The sequence below is a fragment of the Amphiprion ocellaris genome, chromosome 2 (genome assembly GCF_022539595.1).
Source record: "Amphiprion ocellaris isolate individual 3 ecotype Okinawa chromosome 2, ASM2253959v1, whole genome shotgun sequence".
In the NCBI taxonomy this organism is placed as follows: domain Eukaryota; kingdom Metazoa; phylum Chordata; class Actinopteri; family Pomacentridae; genus Amphiprion; species Amphiprion ocellaris.
Genome location: NC_072767.1, coordinates 21,791,884 through 21,815,392, shown reverse-complemented (window position 1 = coordinate 21,815,392; position 23,509 = coordinate 21,791,884). Strand labels below are relative to the sequence as shown.

At 40.2% G+C, this 23,509-nt stretch overlaps 1 protein-coding gene across 3 annotated transcripts in view; it reads left to right on the top strand.

The window, feature by feature from the left end:
- Positions 1 to 1,132: 1,132 nt before the first annotated feature.
- Positions 1,133 to 23,509, top strand: part of adamts10 (ADAM metallopeptidase with thrombospondin type 1 motif, 10) — a 57,194-nt gene continuing 34,817 nt past the window's right edge. For 2 of the 3 annotated variants that reach the window (XM_055014555.1, XM_023287821.3), the window contains exons 1-7: positions 1,133 to 1,272; positions 8,583 to 8,973; positions 17,445 to 17,584; positions 17,821 to 18,030; positions 21,006 to 21,174; positions 21,630 to 21,832; positions 23,046 to 23,129. In XM_055014555.1, coding sequence (XP_054870530.1) covers positions 8,871 to 8,973; positions 17,445 to 17,584; positions 17,821 to 18,030; positions 21,006 to 21,174; positions 21,630 to 21,832; positions 23,046 to 23,129 — 909 coding nt within the window. In that variant the 5' untranslated portion in view covers positions 1,133 to 1,272; positions 8,583 to 8,870. Of the gene's footprint in view, positions 1,273 to 8,562; positions 8,974 to 17,444; positions 17,585 to 17,820; positions 18,031 to 21,005; positions 21,175 to 21,629; positions 21,833 to 23,045; positions 23,130 to 23,509 lie in introns of those variants that run through there. The other variant, XM_035956078.2, reaches the window with a different exon arrangement.

The following is a 23,509-nucleotide window of genomic DNA, read 5'->3' as shown; positions in this document are numbered from 1 at the left end:
AACATTGAAATATTACTGTATGTTTTGTATTTTCAGTTCAGGCATCAGCAGGAAAACTGCTGTCAAATCCTAAAATTCTTCCATAAAGTAGTAAAATCCCTGGGACACCTCTTTAATGAGATTTTTTTTTTTGTAAAATCTCAGTTTTGTATCAATCGAAACACTATAATCAGTAAATTAGACTGTAGTTTGAGCACCATATGAGTACTGTGGGTTCAGTCAAGAGGAAACAAAAACTGACCAAACCAAATTGATGAATGAAAAGACAAAAATATAGCAACAACTGTAGTCTAAAAGGACAATAAGGTGTATTGCATTGAGCTGCAAAATACACAATAACTGTTAGAGTTGTTACAGGCCGAAGTGTACTTCATTCATTCATTTATACAGCCTGTTATTAAAGTCATTGTACAACATATATGAGGGCCTCATTTTCAGTGTAGCTGAGCACATAAATCAAAGATGCTGACAAAACTAATACACTTAGATAACAATATAACACTAAAAGGCAAAGCTAGCAAACTAACAAAAACAGCAATTAATGAGCACATTTAAGTTGTAAAGACAAATCAGTCAACTAAAACATGAACAGCTGGAAGTAAAATAAGATGAAATTAAAATCCTGAATTGCCGAAAGGATAAAACTGAGTCCAGCTTTAGATCGTTCTGCAGGTTGTTCCAGGTACATCGTGAGTAAAATTGGATTTTATGAGCTCAGTAGAAGAAAGCCGGCACCTGTAATCCAATCGTTGGATAGTGTATAGAAAGCCCAACATTAAAAGACAGTAATGAGGTAATAAAAGGGGATAAAAAACAAAAAGAGCCTCATAAAAAAAAAATTTTCAAAACGTCCAGTGCCTGTCACACCCTACAGAAAATGAAGGCCATCCAAACTTGACATACAGCTCAAGTCCTGAACATTATATTCATAACCAGAAGCAATACATAGTGAGAAATAGTGTCCAGAGGTTTAAGAGTCATGATTGAGATGAATTAATAAAGCATATATAAGGTTCCTATTAGAGCCATGTCTCTAATCCATACTATAAACCAGTTCCATATTATACATGAAGGCTCTTTTATTTTGAAAGTATGTCCGTCTGTATTTCGCTTCCACGGCAGGGAACTTGGCGTGAGTCTGCAGCTCTCTGGTTGTGAAGTGGAAGAAGTTGAGCCTCCTCAGTCCACCGACGGCGCCGCCTCCTCCTCGCTCCGCTGCTGAGGACAGAGGACAGACTCACAGCGGACACTGCTACAAGGGGACACGGGAAGGTAGGTCAGCCAGCCCGGACACTCTCTCTGAGTATTCATGCACAGCTCTGGAAGTAAACGACCCCTTGACATGATGCTGGAAGGAGGCTGTGGTCAGTTCTTGAACGCTCCTTCCTGCACAGATATTCCTGCAGGGACTCTGAATGCCGCCTTACTTAATCTTCCAGTCAGTCATTGTAGTGTCAGCAGATCATGAGGTGCACCTCTGTGGGTTTAACATTGTCGTATGTGAATGCATTGTTCCTAAAACCTCTACCACTGGACTGCTGCTCTCCTCTGGAGCTGCTGCTTGTGGCTGAGGTCTGCTCCTGGGCTGATGACAGGGCTGTCAGTGTGAGTGTGTGGAGATGATGTGGCTGTCAGCAGACATCAGGCACACACAAAGTGAAGGCTGGCATTGTTTCCTTTACCAGCTGGGGGAGCAGCTTGCTGTGTATCCCTGCTGCAAAAGACAGCAGTAATTCTGCAACAGGTTACTGAAGATATTATGCAATTATCACAGGAAACATTTAAACCCGGCTGTATATAACATCTTGTATAATTACAGTCATAGAAGCTTAATTTTTAGACTAACAGATGTGCGGTAATTAGCTGAATGACATGTAGAACACATGTATGACTGTCTGGGTTCCCTCACTGAACAGCAGAGATGACGGATGAGTCATTTCAGTTGCTGCTTTTGCAGAAGTCTGCAGGTGTCTGCATGTATTGTTCTTGATCATTTCCTTCCTTTTTGTCCTATGTTTGGTTTTTTTTTTGTTTTTTTTTGTATTTTTCATATAAATACATGACATTCTAATTATGTTTGTGTACATTTAGATGGAGATTATATTTGTGAAGTGGATTTGTAGTTTACAAATGATGCCGGTAGACATTTCGTGGGTTTATTCTCTCGGGTTTCCAACTGTTTACTCCTCTCATACTTCAACTTAATGTGTTGCTTTTTGTGCCAATCTAAAAATCCATCAATGTCTGTGTGAATCTCATTGGGATCATGTTTTGGTACCTGATGTCAACTGAATTTCATTTAAACCGAATGGACCATATCGTGTCCTACCTCTACCAATTTGTCATATTATATTTGTGCATTCCTTGTAGTGCACATCTTCTCCCCACCTATATATTCACAGCACTGCATCCAAGCTCTGTTTGTGACGTAGCAGAAGAGTTAAAATAAATAGTTAACTGGCAACAACTGTCGAAATCATTTTTCGAGCGGTAATCCCAAACAGGCGTGATCCTCAAATGTTTGGATTTGTTTCTCTGGTTTGTCTTATGTGACAGTGGAATTAGTATTTTTGGTGTTTTCGGCTGTCAGCTGCTCCAAAGCAGATAAAGCTGCACAAAAAAATGAATAAGATGAAAGAGAGAAGGAGAAAAGCTTCCACTACCATGTGTGCTGTTCCCAGTGCTGCCGGCTGACTCACTTTGTGTCGAGTCATCTCTCTCTCTCTCTCTCTCTCTCTCACTAAATATTGTTTCAGACTGGAGAGGCACATTTTGAGAGTGAGGGGAGCACATCCGAGGTTCTCCGGCCTGTTTATGTTCCCACTTTTCATCTGCACACTGTTTGTTTGGGGGAATTGGGAAAGGAATGCCTGCCTCTTTCTCTTTCTCTTTCTGTCCTTGTACCAGATGGAGAATTTAGTCTGAGATATATCCCCCAGTCCTTTCTCTCACCTGTTCAGGGTTACGTGTGGAGATCTGCATCCAATCTACGCTTCTTTCTTTTCCAATGAGGGAGCAATTGCTGCTGAGGCAGACTGAAAACGCTGCGTCTGGCTTGTGACATTCGTCTTACGAGCCATTTGATCCCACTGCCTCACGGTCTTATTAGAAAAGAGAAGCGGCACTGCCAGTTTAATGAAATAATAAACTGAACCTAAAGCTGATTCATGAGCTACTCCCTGATCAAAGTGCAGACAGCGTATGTATGTGTGTGTGAGAGAGAGAGAGAGAGAAGGAGGAGGGAGAGAGGGGGAGTGCTAGACTTGAAGCTAAGCTGAGGGACACTTAGCATCTGTTCGCTCCACACAGACTTTACTTTGAGCCGGTCATATGGCTTTGATTAGTGTGCTAGTTTTCGGATAGCTCCACTCTCCTTGGCAACACTTACAGACAAGGACAGCATAGTTAGCTCCAGTATTTTTAAAAAAAAAAAAAAAAAAACATTCACTGTACATCCCTTACACCACATAAAAAGTCAGTGATCACTGGTAGATGACAAGATGAAAAAAAAATGACTTGTCAAAATGCTCTTGCATCCACTGGCTAGATTACATTGCAAGTTTGGCCCACTCTTAAATTCCCACCTAATCATCCTGAGCAGTCCAGCTTTTCTCTCTCTTGTTAACAACGGCCCCCTTTCTTTTCCTCACTTTCTTTTTTCTTTTTTGCAAATTGTGATAGCATTGGAAGTTGTGTGGCCTGTCTGCAGCTCAGACCACTTTCCCTCTTGGCCGTGATTGCAGCTATATGCTCGATATTCGTGGCTCATCCAAGCAAAACACGGAGCAGGGAGTCGGTGTATGTGCTCACTTGGCCTGCTGACAAACATACGTTTTTTATTTCGCCGAAGTGATACAACCCAGAGGGAAAGTTTTGCACAACAGACCTCAGGAAGATGTACAACGCCATCACCTCTGTGAGACGGCTCGCTCTTAATTTGGCTGTATTTCTGCTGGGTTTGCGATGGAGTAATAATTTACCAGGAAAGCTGTGCAAGGCGGTGCATGCATGTTGAAGGCTGTCCACAGATCTTTCCAAGCAGCTTTGCTTAAAAAGCACCAAGGGACAGCACTGGGGGGGTCCTTTCTCTCCCTCTTTTTCTGGTTTAAATAAACAAGCAGAGAGTTAGTGGTAATGAAAAGCACTTGATATCAAGCTGCAAGTTTAATAACCCCACAATAAATTGAGAGTGGGAGCAGAAGAAGTAATGAAAATGGAAGGGAGTTTGGCTTGTGCAGGAAATGACTGGGAGAAAGCCTGAGGGAGGGGAAGAGAGAAAGACTTTTAGTTGTTCCACATATGAGGGAAGCTGCAACAGTACAAAGACCCCTCAGTGTTTTTAAAGCAAGCTCTCATTTTACTGTACCTGCCCATTGCTGTTTCAACTCATTCCTCCACACTCAGTTTAGGATATTAACACTCAAGAATGGTTCTCCCAGCTGGCTTGAATAGCTTACACTGCTGTCCCTCGCTCAATCCCCTCAGGTTTTGCACTTGTTTTTTTTTCCTCCTCTTTTCAGGAGGCACCTTGTTCCCCCTGCTCTCGTCACCAAAAGGTTTCCCATCTGCCTCCGATTACCTTTGGCTGCAGTTGGTTAGCCGCCAGCCATCTGGGCCAGTGTGGCGTCTCCGCTCGCTCTTCTCTCCCCAGACGGCTCTGAGGGAGGGATGGAGGGTTGGTGGGAGGGTAGGCTGGGACGGGAGTGAACTGGGTGGGCAGACTTTATTGGAGGATAGCAAGGGTTGGGTTTTAGCTGACACTGCAATCTGTAGCCAGGAAACTCAAGTCAAGGAGAAGGGCACCCATGAAAATGCGACTCCTGATCCTGGCTCTGGTCTGTTTTTGTAATGGGTACTGTGGGTCTGAGGAAGTCATTTTCCGTTGTTATTATAAAGCACACTTGCTCTATGTTGGTCACAAAGTAAAAAAACGAACTCAAAGGGGAGCAGTGCTCAATTAAAAAGGAACTCAGGGTTTATTTATAACACAGGACAGCCTAATTAGTAGAGTGGAAAATGAACCAAATTCCCTTCGCCAAGATTTAAATTTGTGATCCCTGGCTGGCTGAACTGTCTCCAAATGATCACCATGTGGGTGCTGCCTCATGGACTTTGTAGACTTTATATTCAGCAGTTTACCTTCAGTTCTGTCAGTATGAAACAGTAATTATCACCTGCTAATTGCAAAAAAACCCCCAAAACTGTCATTGTGCGGCACTGTGCAGATGATACACAACTATGTGTCCTTTATTTTGTCTTGCAATGCTGAAATTAAAGGAATTTATGGATTCTGTTGAGTACTACTGCATTCATAGCTGTAAAGCTTTTTGTCACTAGAGTTAAGCTGAATCAGAAATGTGATTGTGAGGAATTTGATGTGAGCATACCTGAGTCTCAGGCTGAACTTGGGCTGAGTGATTTTGTGGCGTTATTTTGTAAGGCTTTAGTTAAATTTTTACTGTGTTATAGATTTGAAACATATGATGGATCATAACCACCTCAATCAAAATATTAACTCTTCTATAGTCTAATGCAAGGATGACAATTAGAATATATAAATTGCTTGTAACAAAGTGGCATATGGGATAGAACAAAAGATGGGATGTATCAAGTTAGATAAGTAATGTAATACTCTTAATAAAATTATTTTAATCAGAGCATAGTAATACCTTTCTGTAAACAATCTGACAGTGACACATGTATGTCATTCATAGTTCAAAAGCAGCATCTCACTATTGCACATTCTGCAATCAAGTTGCACAAAGTTATTGTCATGAAAACAGACACGCTATATGATATGTATCCTGAACTGCAGCCTTTGTAATTTGCTAATTGCATTGCTTCAAAATACGATTTTAATTTGAAGTCAATTAATTGTTTAACCCTAGACTGAAACACAGACTGTATGTAAAGATGGGCAGATATAGGTATTTTGAAGAGCACTTTGGAAGCCCGTTGTGGTTGCTCCAGTCATTGTCATCTTGGCAGTGCCTGACTCCTCCTAACTCCAGGCTAATCCAAAAATGAACAAAGATGTAAAACGTGAGTGAAGCTGACATGTGCCATGTAAATCTGTCTGGGCCATGGACTGTCCTGTGACAGTACACACCTGTCACTAGAAGCTGCTGCACCCTTAAATATGCAATACATAAAGCCTGAATATATATTAACTCGATGAGCTTTGTAAAATGTGCCCAATATACAGTCATCATAAATGAGAAAATCTGCTGTAGTGACCAAAAGCTTTTTTTGTACCCGTCTGTGAACGTGTTTATTTTTGTTGTAAAGTTGGACATTTTAACATGGGGGTCTATGGGGATTGGCTCACTTTTGGAGCAACCTCAAATAGCCATTTGAGGTACTGTGGTTTTTGGCACTTCAGTGATGGCTTCATTTTTCAGCCCTGGAGTTTGACCTGTTAAATGAACTGTTGATGGTCAGATGCAATGTGGGAACTGTAGGCACCATGTTTAGACAAGCAAAGGAAACCGTTTGGTGTGCAATACAATTTGGTGGAATACTTTTTTAAGAACTGGATGCCCATTTTCTGTAATTGAATCAGTTGAATCACTCCAGCTTACAGCACACACAATACCAATTTTACTATTTTGCTTTGAAACCTTGCATGATGAGCCACTGCTAACAGAGCCTCCCTGTTGCTTGAAATTCTCAAGTATCTCCTTTAAAACCTCTTCTTAAAATCCTGTATCTCTTTACTTTTCTTACCTGATCATAATTTGCACTTGTTTTTAGGTCACTGTTTTAGAATGAGCTTCTAAATGACTTGTTATTGTATAGATAGTTATTGGGATGTTAAAGACCTCCTTCATTTGAAGCTAGTTTTTTTTTACCTTGTTAACTTCTCTGTATGGTGTTATTTAGAGGCTGGAAGACACATTGTGAGTGAAATAGTGATATTATAAGCACCATAGCTGAACATTTCCACATTGAAACTACAGCGTGCTAATGGCATTCTCCAAAACAAAGATTTGTATTTTCAAGGTTTCTTCATAGCAAAGGAACAAATTCTATCCACTTTCCAGGGTGGACTTTGCTGTATCATTCTTTTTCTAAAGTTTTGGTTTCTGGTTTGAACATGTATGGCTGACTGGCTGTATTTTTACAACTGTCCATTGTGTAGCATGAAGTTTTATGGTTATTTAGCAGAGTCATAGGTGAGCTGGTGTGTTTGAGCTGCAGTAAGTGGTGGAAGGCTAGGTAGAGAGAAAGGCAGGTATTTCATAGATCTGCACATTCAGGAGGAAGCAACAGTTTAGAGTAACATCTAGGACATTTTTAGACAGGAAGGGATTATTTTTAATGGGAAAAACTTCTAAATATGTGAATTTATTACACAGGTTAGTTTGTTGGGGTTAAACTAATTGATTAATTAAGTTTTTAATTGTCTTGAGATTAATGTTCTGGTCAGGCCAGTCTTGATAAAGACATTTTTAATCTCAAAGAAGTTCTTTTAGTGAAATGATTAAAAGCAATATGTCCCATTTGATCTTTGACATTTTGGATTTTTAAACTGTCTTTGACTATAAAACCCTTTGCAACTTTGTCAATAAAGTAAATGTAAATTAAGTCCTTATTATAACTTTAACAGTTGCTATCACTAGAGGTAGGCCAAAATGTCAGTCAGTATCAGCTTATGTCATATCTGTTGTTATTTGTGTATGTTGCACGTTGGCTGATAAGCAACAAGAAATTCTGGGAGAGAAACAGTAAACCAAGATTGAGATAATTTATAGAGAAAATCATCACGTAGTTTGTCTGTCAGAGAGTCCTGTAGAGAAGATTTTCCAGCTGTTAGATCCTTTAGTGTGTATCTTGGTAACAAAAATCTCAGGGTTCTATATCAAGATTTTATTATGTGTTTAAAAGTTACTACATTATCTGTCGATCACGCTGTGTCTGTATATTTATTACGGTACTCGTTGGCTCACATGTAAACAAGCTTCATATAGACACTCATTCCATCAGTCTGCTACACAGGACGCTAGCCAATTAGTAAGCTGCACAGTCAGGCAGCCAGCCAGCAAATCACTCAGCCGTACAACCAACCACCAGAGTCAGCCAGCGTAGCGGTGATGGCAACCTGCTGCTCCTCTCAAATTGGCTCATTTTACCCCCAGACCCTCTGACATAATACCCACTTCAAGCCCTGTTTGGGCATTAAGCACAGCTTTTTACAAGATCAATGGCTTCCTTTGTGTTTGAACTCTTTCCGGTGGGCAGGCAGCTTAAAGTGCGGGCCCTCAGGGGCCCCAGGTTGGGACTTACTGTTGTCTCTGGTTATCAGAGTGAAAGACAGGGTGCATGCCCCTCGCTAAAGCCAAGATTGATTATCTGAAAAAACAATACGGGACTGGGCGGTCCTTGAATATGAACTGGGTAGATTTGTCTTGTTAGACTGGGAACTGCATGGGTCAATGGGATCTCATGCTCTCGCTCTGTCTGTGTTTCACTATGTCTCCCTTGTTCCTCCCTCCTCTTTGAGCCTAAATCTGTCTCTCCCCTCCCTTTCACTCCCTTTCCTGGCCTTCCTCCTGTAGTTACTGAGAGTTTCTCTTCTACAGGGCAGCAGAAAGGAGTGTAAACCCACCGCTGCTGTTGCACCCCTTGAGAGATCCGTCCAGGTGCTTTCTACTTCTATGAGGACTTCTCCAGGATCCATCACCACTCGCTGACCGACACACTGAAGGTGCTGCTGACTCCCAGATCTTCCCTCAGCCATGGCCCAACAGAGCGCTGAGCTGTCCCACTGCTAGGCAACGGGGCATCCGAGAGGGCAGGAGACATGTTGGGACAGAGGCCCGTGGACCACTGCACTGAATTCTGTTACTATAGCAACTACTGTAGTAACCATGGAAATGCTACGGAGGACTGGTCTGGTCTGCACTGTCATTGTGGTCATGGTTGTCACCGAGGTCGCAGGAGGTCACAGAGATGAGTTTTCTCAGTCACAAGGTGAGATGACCCTGAATGATACAGGGGGTTTTGTATCTGATCCATTTCAGATAAGCCAGAGTAGATAAAATAGTCAATGACGGTATATATAATTCTAGATTTGAATTTCAAAATATTTGGTCATATAGTAATGTTCTTGGACAGACAACTAAAAAACTATCTTTACCTAAAACTAGTAAAATATATTGAGAGATAGATGTCTGTTTTAGCTAATTCAGCAAATTATTCACAAATAAAGTTAAAATAAAATGCCATAAGAAAATCATGTTTAATGGTTTGTAACATTGCCCAAAACATTCTAATCCACCTAAAGATGTAAAGGTACCATGATGCTTACTGTCACCAGACAGTCAATACTGTAATATTATTTTGCACTAGACCGTCATTTGGGGCTTCATACATCCGTGCATCCTGGAGAAGGCCACAGTGTAGAGTTACATTTCAGACATTTCAAGGCAGGATGGATTACTTTCATGGCAAAAAAATATGCAGCACTGTTTTTCAGAAACTAGTTTTTAGGGTTCATCATTAACTGGGGAAGGACATTAATGCTGGTAGAAAACACATCATTGCATCATTGCATGTAGCATCTGGTGTATCTTCAATGACCATGTGTTTGTCAGTACTTGAACACGGAGGAAAGAAGTCTGATCTGATGAATCATGTCGTCTTATGCATAATGTTGACTGCAGGTGTGTGCATTGTTTACCTGGACAGATGGCAGCAGGATGCACTATGGGAAGCAGGCGAAGCAGTGGAGGCAGCATGATGCCGTAGGAAAAGTTCTGCTTGAAAACCTTGGGTTCTTGTATTTATGCAGATGTTACTTTGACATGTGTCGTCTACCGGAATAATGTTGCAGACCATGTACACATGTTTATTCCAGTGGTATTTCCTGATGGCAGTGTCCTCTCTCAGCAGTATGATGCTCCCTGCCATTGTTTAGGGATGATTTGAGGAGCATGACCAAGAGTTCAAGGTGTTGAAATTGGCTTCAACATTCCTCAGATCGCAGTCTGATAGAGTGAGATCCATTGATGCCAAACCTCACAACTTCCAGGACCTAAAGTACCTGCTGTTACTGCTGTTGGTGCCACAGGACATCTATAGGCCTGATGTAGTCTGTGTCTGTGCCCAAGCCGTTTAGGTGCTATGAGGCTGATCTACACAATATTAGACGGCTGATTTTAATGTTTTGACTGTTTTGGCTTTAATGTTAGAATCATACCTACCCAGATATAAATGTATTTGCTAATCAGAGCTGTTTACATCTGGTTTATTAAAAGTTGTATCTGCAGTTTTCTCTAGTTTTGTAGTTATTGTATAGTAAAGTATAGTTATTCTAGAAACATATGTGCACCTTAACACCAAACAACAGAACAGTGTTCAACTGGTGTCACATCCTAATGGCGAGTTTTTTTCTTGTGAGTTTGGTTTTTGGCATCATAGTGCTCGTTTAAGGACTGTCAGAGACCTATGTTTCAATTAGATACACTGTTAACAGCACAGACCATATTCCTTTTTAGTTAGTGGGAAAACATTATTGGTTTATTGTCTGTGATCCCAGCTTCTGTGGGTTGCTTTAATGATTTTCAGTCTTTGAGAGCAGAGTTACATTCATGTATTTTATGGTCGACGTGCCCAGAGTGAAATCTGTTTTTCATTTCAGTAAAGAAAAAAAAAACAGACTTCCCATACTTTCCAAGCTTAGAAATTCAAAATAAAAAAAATGCCAAAAGTTTGACTATGTCATGATAGGACAGGAGTTTAAATATTTAAAAGATCACAATGTGTTTTATAGTTATTGTAATTGTTTTCATGTATAATTTGCATGCACAGTGCTTGGATTAAAAAGTTGGCTGAAATGAGCTGTAGAAAAGGTTTGAGGTCTGACCTGGCTGTCTGACCGGCTGAGGCACACTCCAGGCCTGCAGGTCTGGACTCTCTGAACTTGAACTCTGCTTCCACAAATCATGTTGCTGTGCCACAGCCACGTGCCCACCCCACTCATCACACAGTCTCTCTGTCTCTCTCTTCACACTGAGGCTGGAACAATTGAAGTCCCCCTAAAGGAAAAGACATAAATTCGCCGAGTGTCCGAGTCTCATCACCCAGAACAAGGCTGTGACTGTGTATTTCCTAAACTTAACCTCTGAACCATCACAGCCATCTGTCTCTAATAGTCTGCCACACTACTTCCTCTAAATAACCCACCTCTAAAACCCTGACATGGCCTGTTCCCTCAGGGACTTCGTTTTCCACAGGTACGGGAACCTTTAATAGCCAGTATTTTTCATTAACATGAATTAGAGGACTTTGTGGGATGTGAATGGAGTTACTTGCGATGATAAACCCACAACCGATTATCAGCCAACTCTGTAATTCCTCTCAGCTCTATGGAGCACTTTAGCATTTTTTAGCCCATTGTTTAGATTTTCTGGCCGGCAGCTTTAGTCTTGGTTCACTCTCACTGCTCTCATCAACATAAGTTCCAACAGTGGCAGACATCTGTTCTTACAAAAGGAAAAGAAAAAGCTTTCAATAACCCACTGTACACTCCTTACTCAGGATCAACAGACAGGCAGAACAAGTTAGCAACTAACTGCTAAATATTATGTAGTGCTGTGTTCAGCAGCTAAATTGCAGGATATTCCCACAGGAGCTGGTAGAGACCAAAAGCAGAGCTAAAAGGAGAAATAACATTCAGTAGGCGGACAGAGATACAGCTCCAAATGGAAACTAATGTGTTATGTCTGCTTGATGTTTAAGTTGTTGTCTCGTCACACTGACATCTGTACAATGTGATAAATGCTATGCTTTCAGGTTGTTGTCCAAAGCATCTGTTAATGCAGCATTAACTAGAAATCATCATAGTGACCATATACTTGATGCTTGTCCAGGCTTTCGCTTATATCTTAACATACATGAAAACCAATTAGATCCAAACTCTAAGAACAACAAATGAAATAATAGTTACCTTGCTAGGAACATAAAAATATATGCTGTGTTTGCTGGTGTACTCGGTGTCCAGCTGTGTGCAGTATATTTTGTTAGTCTCCGTGTTTGTTTGAAAAGACAAAGAGCACAAATGCAGACATCCTGCATCAAGAGCTTTAGGCCTCTTAAGCTCTTTTTTATTTCTCTTTTCTTGTTGTGCTTTTAAAAAACACACAAAGTAAGCTGTCGAGTTAAAATCTTAAAGTCAGTTCTGTTTAACTATACAGAATATCCAAATTCGTCATTGCATATCCAAGTTAATTAGTCACTTATCTCACTTGTGATGCACAGATTTAAAAAAAAAAACAAAACACAGCAATGCATCCTTTTCTTGCATTGGAAATGAGAATCAGCATTGATAAATTCCATTAGTGTTCATTGATTCACCACCAGAAAAATATGGACACTCAAATATTAAGCCCATAAGTAATTTTACAGCATCTTATTACAGAAACAGTATGCTACTAACAGCCTCCACTTCTCTGTAAAGGCTTTGTGCAAGATTTAGGAATCTGGCTGCAGGGATTTGATCTCATTCAGCCGCAGGAGCATTAGTGGAGTCAAGCAATGATGTTGGAAGATAAGACCTGGCTTGCAGTCGACTTTCCAGTTCGTCCAAAAGGGGTTGAATGGGGTTGAGGTCAGGGTTCCTGTCAAATTCTTCCACACCAGACTCACAAAGTCATCTGGCATTGTCACATTAGCAAACAAAAAAAAGGTCTACCACAAATTGTTGCAGCAAAACTGGAACAACAGGATTGTCTAAAATAGTGTGCTGTAGTAGTGAGATTTTTGTGATTTGAAATTCACGACATGATCCTCATCTTCACAGCTACACAGTAGTTAGCCACGGTCCAGGGACTTCTAAGTTGTTTACTCGGGTGCTACAATTTTCAAATGTGCAAGAATAATGGGGACAGATTTATTTCATTAAATTTATAGAAGTGACAGTCTTCCAAAAGATGCATCTAGCCCACCACTTTGTCACCTGGAATTTCTTATGTGGGACAAATGGGCCAAACCATAAAAACAGAACCACCAGACAGAAAGGGCACAAAGAACTTGAATGGACTGTCCACATACTTTTGGCTATATATGTGTATTTATCACTTCCCTATGTGGGCCACCTACTTGGCATACATAAGAAAGACAGTAGAGGCACAAAAAGGCACATAAACATAACATATAAAACATATAAAAATAAATAATTACAGGTCTCTTCTGCTCCCGTGGTATTCACTTCAAAAGAGTCAGAGCAGCAGTGTTTGGCCTGAGGTGCTGTGGAGGTGTGTCTGGCATGGAGGGAGGGCCACTTTCCATCCAGAGTACTTCCTTCCGCTATTTTCATTTAGCGATAACAGAACCAGGGGTGTATTTATCAGCACAGACTCTTCAGTATGTGACCCTGCTGGTCAGGGTGTTTTCTCCGGTTAAATTTAGCAAGCACGTTTCCACTGCCATTTTACTCTTTGTTTTGATGTCTGCTTCACAGTTTCAAATTGTGAAGCACTTTTGGCTTCTACTGCGCACTTGCTATGGCCTCAGTTTGCTGCCTGGTAAGATTAAAGATTTGATATATACTAGTTTATATTACCAGATTTTACTAGAAAGGACAGAGCAGGAGTAATTTGTTGTCAAATGCGTGTTCTTTTTTTTATGTTACATGTGATGCATTAGTGCATCAGATTTATCAGGTGGGCCCAGGTAGAAGATATTATTAACACAAATAGTAACAGTTTTGATTGAAAGCAGCTGTAAAAGAAGCATTTCTTATCAATCTTTAAATGTCTTTAAACTAGATGGCTCCAAAAAATCTGATGTTTCAACATAAAATATTGAATGTGAAAAAAGCAAGAGGCTATTGTCATTGTTTTCAACCATGCATGTAACTGTCTTGTGTTCTGGCAAACAGAATCCACGCAGATGTGATTAACGAGCTGTTTTACATGCTGTGTTTAGATGGCTTAATTCTGCAAACAACAGCCATATAACACTGCTGCTAAGAACTGACATCTGGTGTGTATCTGTTCTTACGGGGAAACAACATAAACCATCAGACAAACAAGATTGCTAACAGTTTAAAGCACTTTTGGATCTCACTTCTTCCAGCTGGAGGTGTTAATTAAGGTTGTTTTGAGTTTGTAACATCCAAATTTGACATGTTAACAGTGGAGTCACAATTTTTTGGTTGTTTGCATTTTTTTTTTTTTTAGATCAAGATGTAATAGCTACACGTGTCGTATTTGCTGTGTGGTATGGACAGACGGTATACAGTCTGTAGGACCAAAAGTGACTGGTTGGAAGTGGAGGCTTGGAAGAACACCTCCGTTTAAACCTTTACTTCAAGCTGCTGACTAATTAATTTTGCTGGTTCTCTTTACAGTTTATTCTGTGTGAGGTCTCATTAATCTCTCCCACTATATCTGCTTTATTAACATTCTCCCTTCATTCTCTCACCAGGAGCTTTTCCTGTGCTTCAAAGGTAATGCTGATACCACCTGCTTGATTGTGAGAGCAGGATGGATGTGTTGTGGAAAACAGCTCAGTGCTCATAGGAAGGTAACGCTTTGAGGAAGTTTGATGAACGGAGCTCATGGGGTTTGGTACCCTCCATGTCCATTACAGTAGTTCATTTGAAGTAGTTATTAACAGGATTGCTTGGCTTTGTAGGCTTTTTGCTGCTTCTACTTTTGTACAATTGTTGCTACCGTTCTGTGAACAACTGCTCTACCCAGATTGAATTGCACACATGGGACAAATAAAGTTAATTTTCAACTTGAGTTTGTAAAGAGATATTTCTCTTTGATAGTGCTAGTTCAGAAGTTGTGCCATAGCAGAGAGATATTTTTTGTGAAAATCCCAAAAATAATAATGGATTACTAATAACTGATTATTAATAATTTAGAATATATGATGGATGTCCTGTGCAGATTTTAAGCAGCACAAATATGGTTTGCTCTTCTTTTCTGCTACATGTGATTATATAGTTAAATTAGTAGCCTATCTTTTACATGTAGATGTCAGTTTGGGAGATTCCAACGAAGGGTTAACAGTGAGTACAATATTAGCAAAACCTGACCTTAAAACTTTGTTTCTATCTGAGCAGAAGAAGTAAACTATTATTGTTTACTGAATAAATTGTTTGAAGTGTTTCTTGCCTTTGCATTACATGAGCTTTGGAGTAAAAAACAATCAAGTCAACACTCAGGCTATATACAGATCTGTTTTTTACATCCATGGATTATTTCTTTAGGTTTCTCAAGTTTTGTCATGGTGCTTCAAGGTTGCAACAGATTTGGCTGATATCGAACCTAATTTCTCTTAGTTCTGCTATTAAATCACCAGCTAGGTCTTATCTTATTGTCTTTTTTATTATTATGCAATATATCACTATACTAATCATTTCTTAGTGTATGGACCAGATAAGATTGCTGCAATACCATGTTGAAAAAGCCTAGCACAGTATTTGGAAAAACTCCGCAGATTTTCTTGAATACATTTAGGACACTTCCCCTGATGTTTTTGGGTGATATCGGCCTACAGAGACCAAGATATTTGTGCTATATAAATGTGTACAATCAAAAATGAGATATCTAATAAGATATTATCAGCACCAAATTCCAAATAAACTGCGAGCAGGTTAGCTGAGCACTGTTGAACATATAGCTAGCTAATTGCTAAAGCTAAAGAATTTCTTATTGATTTTTCTTGTGTTAATACGGCAAAACTAGGCAGCTAAAAGACTGTAGGTTGAAATTTTATGTAGCAGGTGACAACACAAAAGAAACACAACTTCAAATTAATGTTTCTTTATGTGTAGGCAAATGTGTTGCTGTTAGCTGGTCTTAGTTGAATGTTTGCTTGGTTTCAGATGAAGCGTCTGTTGCTAGTAGCGACCCTTGCTGGCGCAGTTTCAAAGTTACCTCCATTAAGTTGCTAAGAAAATATTGACAGGCATCTTTTTACTACTCTAGAGATAGCCTTCTTGGACCATTATCTGTAGGTACGTCATTTATGATATCTATTCTGTTGCTGTACATGTAGCTATAGTTAACTGAGTATGGTTAGTTATGAGCTAAGTTACAAGTTAACTGTGTGACAACAGGTGGCCTATTAATATTTTCCAAAGCTGTATGAGGGTGAATTTGTACATTCTTTTTGTTGTTGTTGTTTTTTTTTTTTTTTTTAACCAGTTGGCTAACTCTAACATCTCAGTGACACAACAGCGGACACAAACATACCACTATTATAAAAGAACAAGTAAGCTAAATTCAAATTTTACAAAGTAATTGGATCAGAACGGGATTTTAAAGAAACAAAAAAAAAAAATGGGCTATGAGACAAAAGGAGTTTAGATGCTATGGTGGTAACGGCATAATTAATGTTTTTGTAGAGAAAAATGGCTAAAGGGCAACTATAGGGAGAAGTGGTGGTGGTGGTTTTGGAGGTGGGGTGATGAGGAAAGCTGGAAATGGAATGGAAATGGCAGCTTCTAAGATGACATGTCTGACAGACAAATAACAGGCTGAAAAAGGGTCAAAACAGTGCCTTTGGTCAAAATCTAATTTAAAGTATTGAATCTTTTTCTAGTTAGAAACTGCAGTCATTAAATGGTTCGGTCTTTTTCCCAATAATGTTTTCATAGTTTCACAATTACTTCCAGTAAAAACTTGACACCTTCTTAAACCCTTACTGGAAGTGTGTTTTGGCAACATGAAGATGTAAGGAGATTAAACATTAAATTAAATTGCAGACAAATGCTGAATCAATCACCGTTTTTCAATGGGAAGTAAGATTCTGTCCATTAAAGTTCTCACGACTGAACGATAAGCTTATTTTTTACCAGCCTTCCGATGTTAAAAATACAGTATAACCATACGAGGTCCATGTGAAGACAACGTTTCTAATTGTGCTTGCTGTTTATTCAAGCCCCAGCTATCTGCTGCCTACAGAGAGATTTTTCCTGGTACAGAGCTTTCCAAGTCTGTACCAGGGAACTCTGATCTCTCGGTATTTACTCTGTGTGGGAAGGGGCTGCTTCTCCACCAACCAAGACCAAAGGTTTGATGAAAACTGGACTCATTCGCTGGTGACCTTTCCCTGTTAGTTAGCTGACGTTGGCTGTTTGGAGCTGTGTGTGTTTGGACAATAAATCTCCACCAGGGCCCCGGCACAGACTGGGACAGACAGGAAGTATATAGTTTCACGGTAACCATGGCAACATCCCTTTGGCCTCACGAAGGAGGGGTTACTGGGATTGGAGGGGCCTTGTCAGTAATGGGCCAAGTCTGCAAGTTTGTCTTTGCCAACTGGGTTAGTCTCTCAATAAAAATGCCTATAGCGTATTTCAAAATAAGCAACTCCCAAATCCTCAACCGCTTTTAATTACAGTCAATTAGATTAAGCAGAATTTTGGCTTTATTCAGTCAAACTCTGATATTGATTTAATGCTTTCTTTATGTTTCTCTCTCTAGCTGCTTTCCTGTCCAGTCTGGGCCAGTATGAGATTGCCATCCCAGTCCGTGTAGGACCTAATGGCAAGATGCTGGACCCAGAAAAAACTCAACACCACCAAAGAAGAAGACGCAGCACTGAAGACAAGCTGCCTGACTCTGTATTAAGCTTTTGAAATAATTTAGCTTACTCTTTTGTCCTTTTACTCACACATCTTTTAACAAGTTGAAAAAAAAAAAAAAATTTTTTATATATATATATATATATATATATATATATATATATATATATATATATATATATATATATATATATATATATATATATATATATATATATATATATATATATATATATATAATACACTTATATACTTCATATTTGTTGTTCTTTTAGCTCTTCTACCAGCTGTCCACGTCACGGAACAACTTCCTGCTTAACCTGACACTACAGGGAGGCCTGTTGTCCCGGCAGTTCAGGGTGGAGTACTGGAAGAGGGGTCGATTAGCCTGGAGTCACCCTTACTCTCCCCATTGCCACTACGTAGGACATCTCCAAGACCAACCGCACTCCAGCAAAGTGGCCCTAAGCAACTGTAACGGCCTGGTAAGACTGAAACTTCCCAGCCTAATCCACAGCTAATACACTGAGTGAGGTCAGCACAAGCAGCAGCCATTGGCTCAGTAAATAAGGGATCAGAAACGCTTGATTCCAACATCAAAGCATAAAATTTTAACAGACCTTGAATCCTCGTGTCAGCTTTAATCTTCTGTCAAACTCACTGGTGTGGTCTTTTGGTCTGGTCCTTTTAAACCTTATCTCAAAGGAGGGATTCTTTATAAAGGAGTCATTTTACCTCATATTCTGTAGATTTTCACTCCTGCAGATGTTGTAGTATAGCAGACGATGTGAAAAATACCAGTGATGCTACTGTAGATTTAAAAGTTTGCATAAGCCTGTAACAGCTGTTTTGGAGTTGCATTGATTGTAAATGAATCCAGTATTATCGCCATTTCCCTTTTAAGGGTTTATGCCATATTTAAATCATATGAGATAACAGTCAAGGTGGAAAAAAGTGTCAGGATTACATCAAATGTCGACAGGGGAATTTTGATGAGGAGTCAGTTGTGCAAAAGTTAAAAATAATACTGAATCTATTAAATGTGTAAATAGTCTTCTTTAAATTTAGTCTTAATTAACTTGAATGCCTGGCTTTGGCTGTCATTAGCCATCCGAGTTTTTTCGTGCCAAGTCTGTTAAATAGGTGTTACACAAGGAATTCATTTTCCCAGTCATGTTTTGGATGTTGATGTGAACCCTGTTTACATGTCAGAAACTGGCAATGACTGTCGATAATACTGCATACTCGATTGTCTTACACCTGGCTGTACACGGGCAAAGTGTTGGAAGAAGTTTTATGAAGAAATCTGCCTGCTTTCTCACCTCCAAACACCTGGTGAATCACCACATAAAGTGGGTTTCAGAGAGCTATAAAAATACTTAGAAATAGGGGCGTCATGATGGCCAAGTGGTTAGAGCACATGCCATCTAAACTAAAATGTCCTTAACAGTTGTGTCCCTGGTTCAACTCCCACACAACCTGACTCTTTCTGCATGTCTTTCCTCTGCTCCCTTTCTCACATTTCCTGCTGCCACTGCGCTATCTGAATAAAGGCACAATGCCAAAAAAATAATCTTCACAAGAAAATTGTCAGAAGTTGCCCCTCTAATTCCGACAGGTTTTTGTTGTGTTTCGGACGTTGTTAGACAGTCTTAGAAGCATATTGTTTGAAGTTTGAGAACCATAGCCTCTACCCATTACTTACAGTGCATCAGGTTCTGGCATGCTATCTTTGGGCTGTTAAAAGGCATTCTGGAGAATGTAGGATATTGTTAAGTCAAGCTGTAATCTCTGCTTTCCAAAGTAGACATGTTTAGCCCTTAGAAAAGCATCAGTTCCATTTCATTTACCTTTCTCATGAAGTCATCACAGCTCATCACAACAGAGACCTGGCATCTGTTTGCTGCTGCTTCAAAGTTAGTTCTCATCTGAAGCGCTTGACTGGATATTCTGAATTGTGATGCATCATTTTGTTGGCCGAAAGCTTTTTGCTGTATTCATAGCACCGTGTATCTGTGTATCCTCTCACTACAAACAGCAGGTCCCACAATAACAGTTGTATACACAGCTGAGGATTAGATGTGTTCACAAAGCGTTAATAAGCCGCACACGTAATTACTGTTAGTCAGACCAGCATGAGCACATTCACCAGCGAGCGGGCTGTGTGTCCAGAGGAGCATCACTAACTTTATTATGGGATTAAAAGCACTTTGAAAGCTGCCGCAGCGGATCGAGGGGAGACACTCGTTCCGACTGGGGCCAACACATCTGAGCAGAATCAAAGGAAGTGTTAGTGTATCGCTCTCTGTCTCACTCTCTCATTTCTCTCGCTCTCATTCACTCTTTCATGCTCTCACGTGTGTTTGTTCTATGGGGTCCTGATCCTCTTCTCAGATGGGTTCAGTTCCCCACAGAGAACCCTGTGAGGGGAGACAGTGTCTATAAAGCAACAGTCTGAACACAGAGAGATCTGATGGTCAAACCAAGTCTAACACGTATAAAATATGAGGGTCACTAAACGGCTGTTGGATGCTCTGACATGAACATAGACTTTCACTTGCACTGAATAGTAATGTCATAGGGCATATTATTGTCCATGTTTGTTTGTGTTTATGCAAAAAAAGATTCAATTCTCATCATTTCCAGGATCTTGTAGCTGATAACATTGTAGTAACAGTCAGAAAACCTGTTATTAGTCAAGTTTGTTCTTGACTCAGGAGCAAAAGAAACTCCACTACTTACTAGACTTTCTACGAAATATTTGACCTCGTGTTGCAGTGGATGGATGGAGTTTTCTGTATTGCTATGATCATTTAATAGGTGTTTTATATTGTGTGTTGTGTTATTCTTATACGTTTCTAAGTGATATTATTTCATGAGCAGTACAAAAAAACTTGTGGCTAGTTGTTAACAGCTTCACAAAATGGTCATTATAAAGTCATGCTATTCAGCCAAATGTTGGAATTCTAATAATAATCAAAAAGTTTCCAAATATATCAACTCTGCTTGACTAAATTTTGGGGAAATGGGGTTGAAAATGTGTAGAATATTTTATACAATAGCATCATGCTGCCTTTAAAAACAAGGAATGCTGGGTGTGAAGATTTCTGTAGATGTAAACAGTCTTAAAGCGACTTTTATTAAAGTGAATTAAAGAAAACTGGATGGTAAGGGGTTATGCAACTTTGATGGTATCACATTATTACAGGTGTAAGTTATTATCATTTACAAAAGTATATACTGAGTATAGGTGAATGAAAATCAGCTCCAGGCTTTTCCTTAATGGATTCCGTAATGTGCGTTAACTTTCTGATCATGTTTAATAATGCTGTTTTGGCAGTAGATGTAGCTGGGATAATAAGTACAGATGTGGTTAATCTTTGCACTGTTTGTGATATTTGTGTCATGATGGCAATTGTTATTCTATTCTATTCTGTTCTTCAAATCTGTCTCTCTGCAGCAGGGGGTGATTGTTGCAGGGGGAGAGGAGTACCTGATTGAACCACTTGTCTCACCAGATAACCAAACCAGGACGGAGAAGGGGGAGAGAGCAGAGGGGCGCCCCCATGTGGTTTACAAGCGGTCGTCGCTTCGTCACCAGTACAAGGGCCAATCCTGTGGAGTCATTGGTGAGAGGAGAGATATGCTGTCCTTTTAGTGGCAGCAGTAAGGTCCAGACTGGAGCAGTAAACCGCTCCAGGCTGATTTGCAAACCAGCCAGCAACAGAAGATTGTGGTTGTGTTTGAGTTCCCAGTTGTGATTGGGCGTGACCGTGTCTGTTGTTTCAGGGCGTTGCTGAAAAAGCACAAGTATGTTCAGAAAACTGTCTTTTGACAAATAAAAGTTAAAAAAAAATAACTATTTTGCAATGCTGTGCCTTAATTCTGCTCTACCGTCATGTGAAGTATGTTCAGACATCATTCTGGTTGCTCGGTCACGTGTTTCAGCTAATTATCATTAATCAAGGCCAAATCGAAACTTTCAGTGAATTATTTGATAGATTTTTGTCTTTAATGAGTAACTGGCTAAACTGCTGAGCTTTTGTGACACTCTTCTACATGCTTTCAATGTGATTTACCTCAGATGAGAAGCCAATGAAAGGTGCGTCATGGTGGCAGCGGACTCTGAAGACACCTCCTCATCATGTGGGTCGTGGACAGCTGCCTCTGAAGCGCTCAGTCAGCCGGGAGCGCTACGTGGAAACACTGGTGGTAGCTGACAAGATGATGGTGGGTTACCATGGTCGCAGGGACATCGAGCAGTACATACTGGCTGTCATGAATATTGTAAGTGTCACAACACAAAAGATACACGAAACATTAAAAAGTCGCTTTCCCAGAGTTTTTTTTAATGAATACAAGAGGGAAATTCTTTCTTCTGTCTTCATGCCAGGTTTCACACACTAACAGAATCAGACTGAAAAGATGTGGTCAGCATGTTTTGTTTTTATATAGTTCAGCTATTCTAAGATTTCAGCAGCAATCCATCAGCCAGTGGTGGTTTGGTTACTTGGCATTGTAGAAAACAAAGAAACAGCTTGGAGTGAACGTTTTACGACATTAAAGAAGAGTTGGAAAGAACAGAGATGTCTTCTGTGGCACAAATAAGTTTTAGTGCTTCTCCGGGGCCAAGGATTACTCAGAAATAAACCTGTTAATACATTTAAGTGCCAAAGCAACACAATAACTTGAAACAAATAAGATGTAGGCCTGTTTAGTTGCATGAACAATGTTTATAGAAACGAACAACATACAATTGTGTAGGCTTTGCCCTGTTGCTCCTCAGGGAGACCACATGTTTTAGTCAGGCAAGCTTGGGTTGTATGTCATAGTCTGCAGTATTTCTGTCAATGGGGATCTCTTCACACACAGTTAATCACTTTAAAACCATACACACACGTGTTAGGAATGTGTCTAATGAAGGGTTGGTCAGCAGACAAAGCAGGTTGCATCCGGACTGTTACAAAATCACTCGATCTAATAGTGTCTTCTCAGTGTTTTGAAGCAAAATGGAGCAAATTACACCAGACAGCAGTAATGATAAGTGTCTGAGTGCAGCTTTAGGGCTAAGAGTGGTTTCAGCTCTGGTCTTTTTTATTACTGTTGGTTCTTTAAACTCTGGTCATCACTGGTACACTCAGACTTGTCTTGTTTGTGGAGTGTTTGATTATAGCTTAAAACCTGTCTAGGTAGGTGCCCAACACAAGAAAGCCCTTACCACTGAACAGTTAGCCATTGCTGCACAATTATAGCCCGACTTCCTCGAAGTGATGACTGGAAGGCCAATGCTTAGATTGTTGTTATACACCGACATCACATTGTGCTGTGAATTGGCCTTTTTATTAATTTTCCAGAACTCTGATTTTCTAGGATTTGCCTTTTTTCAGTTTTTTCCCCACATGTTTCTATCTCCCATATTGTCTAAGCTCTGCTGTAATGCACTCAGCTGGTGTATCAGCCGTTTTTAAGACTGGTCTTTTCTTGTTTCCCTGGAGGTCAGGTTGCCAAACTGTTCCAGGATTCTAGCCTGGGGAATGCAGTCAACATTGTGGTGACACGGCTCATCCTGCTCATGGAAGACCAGGTAAATCAACTTTGTCAGCGACTGTAATAAGCTTTACAGCCCTCCTCCGCTCTCTCTGTGTCTCTCTGTGTCTCTCTGTGCTTGTCCTCATTACCTCTCTGTCCAGACTCCATCAAACACTTCCGTGACCAGCGTCTGTGAGCTTGTTATTTGTGTCAAATTATTGGCTTAAGGGTATTTTTCCTCGCCGCTCCCGGTGGACTCTTGAGTGTGTAAGTGGGTCCTGTGAATGGCAGCTGTAATGACAGAAATGAGAGGATGTAAGGAAGCAAGGAAGAGAGAGATGATTGAGGAAAGGCGGAAAAGTCGCGAAATGAGGGGAGTTTTGTACCTGTCTGACAGAGCTGCTTTGTGAATGTCCTGCTGGTTTCTGCGGCAAA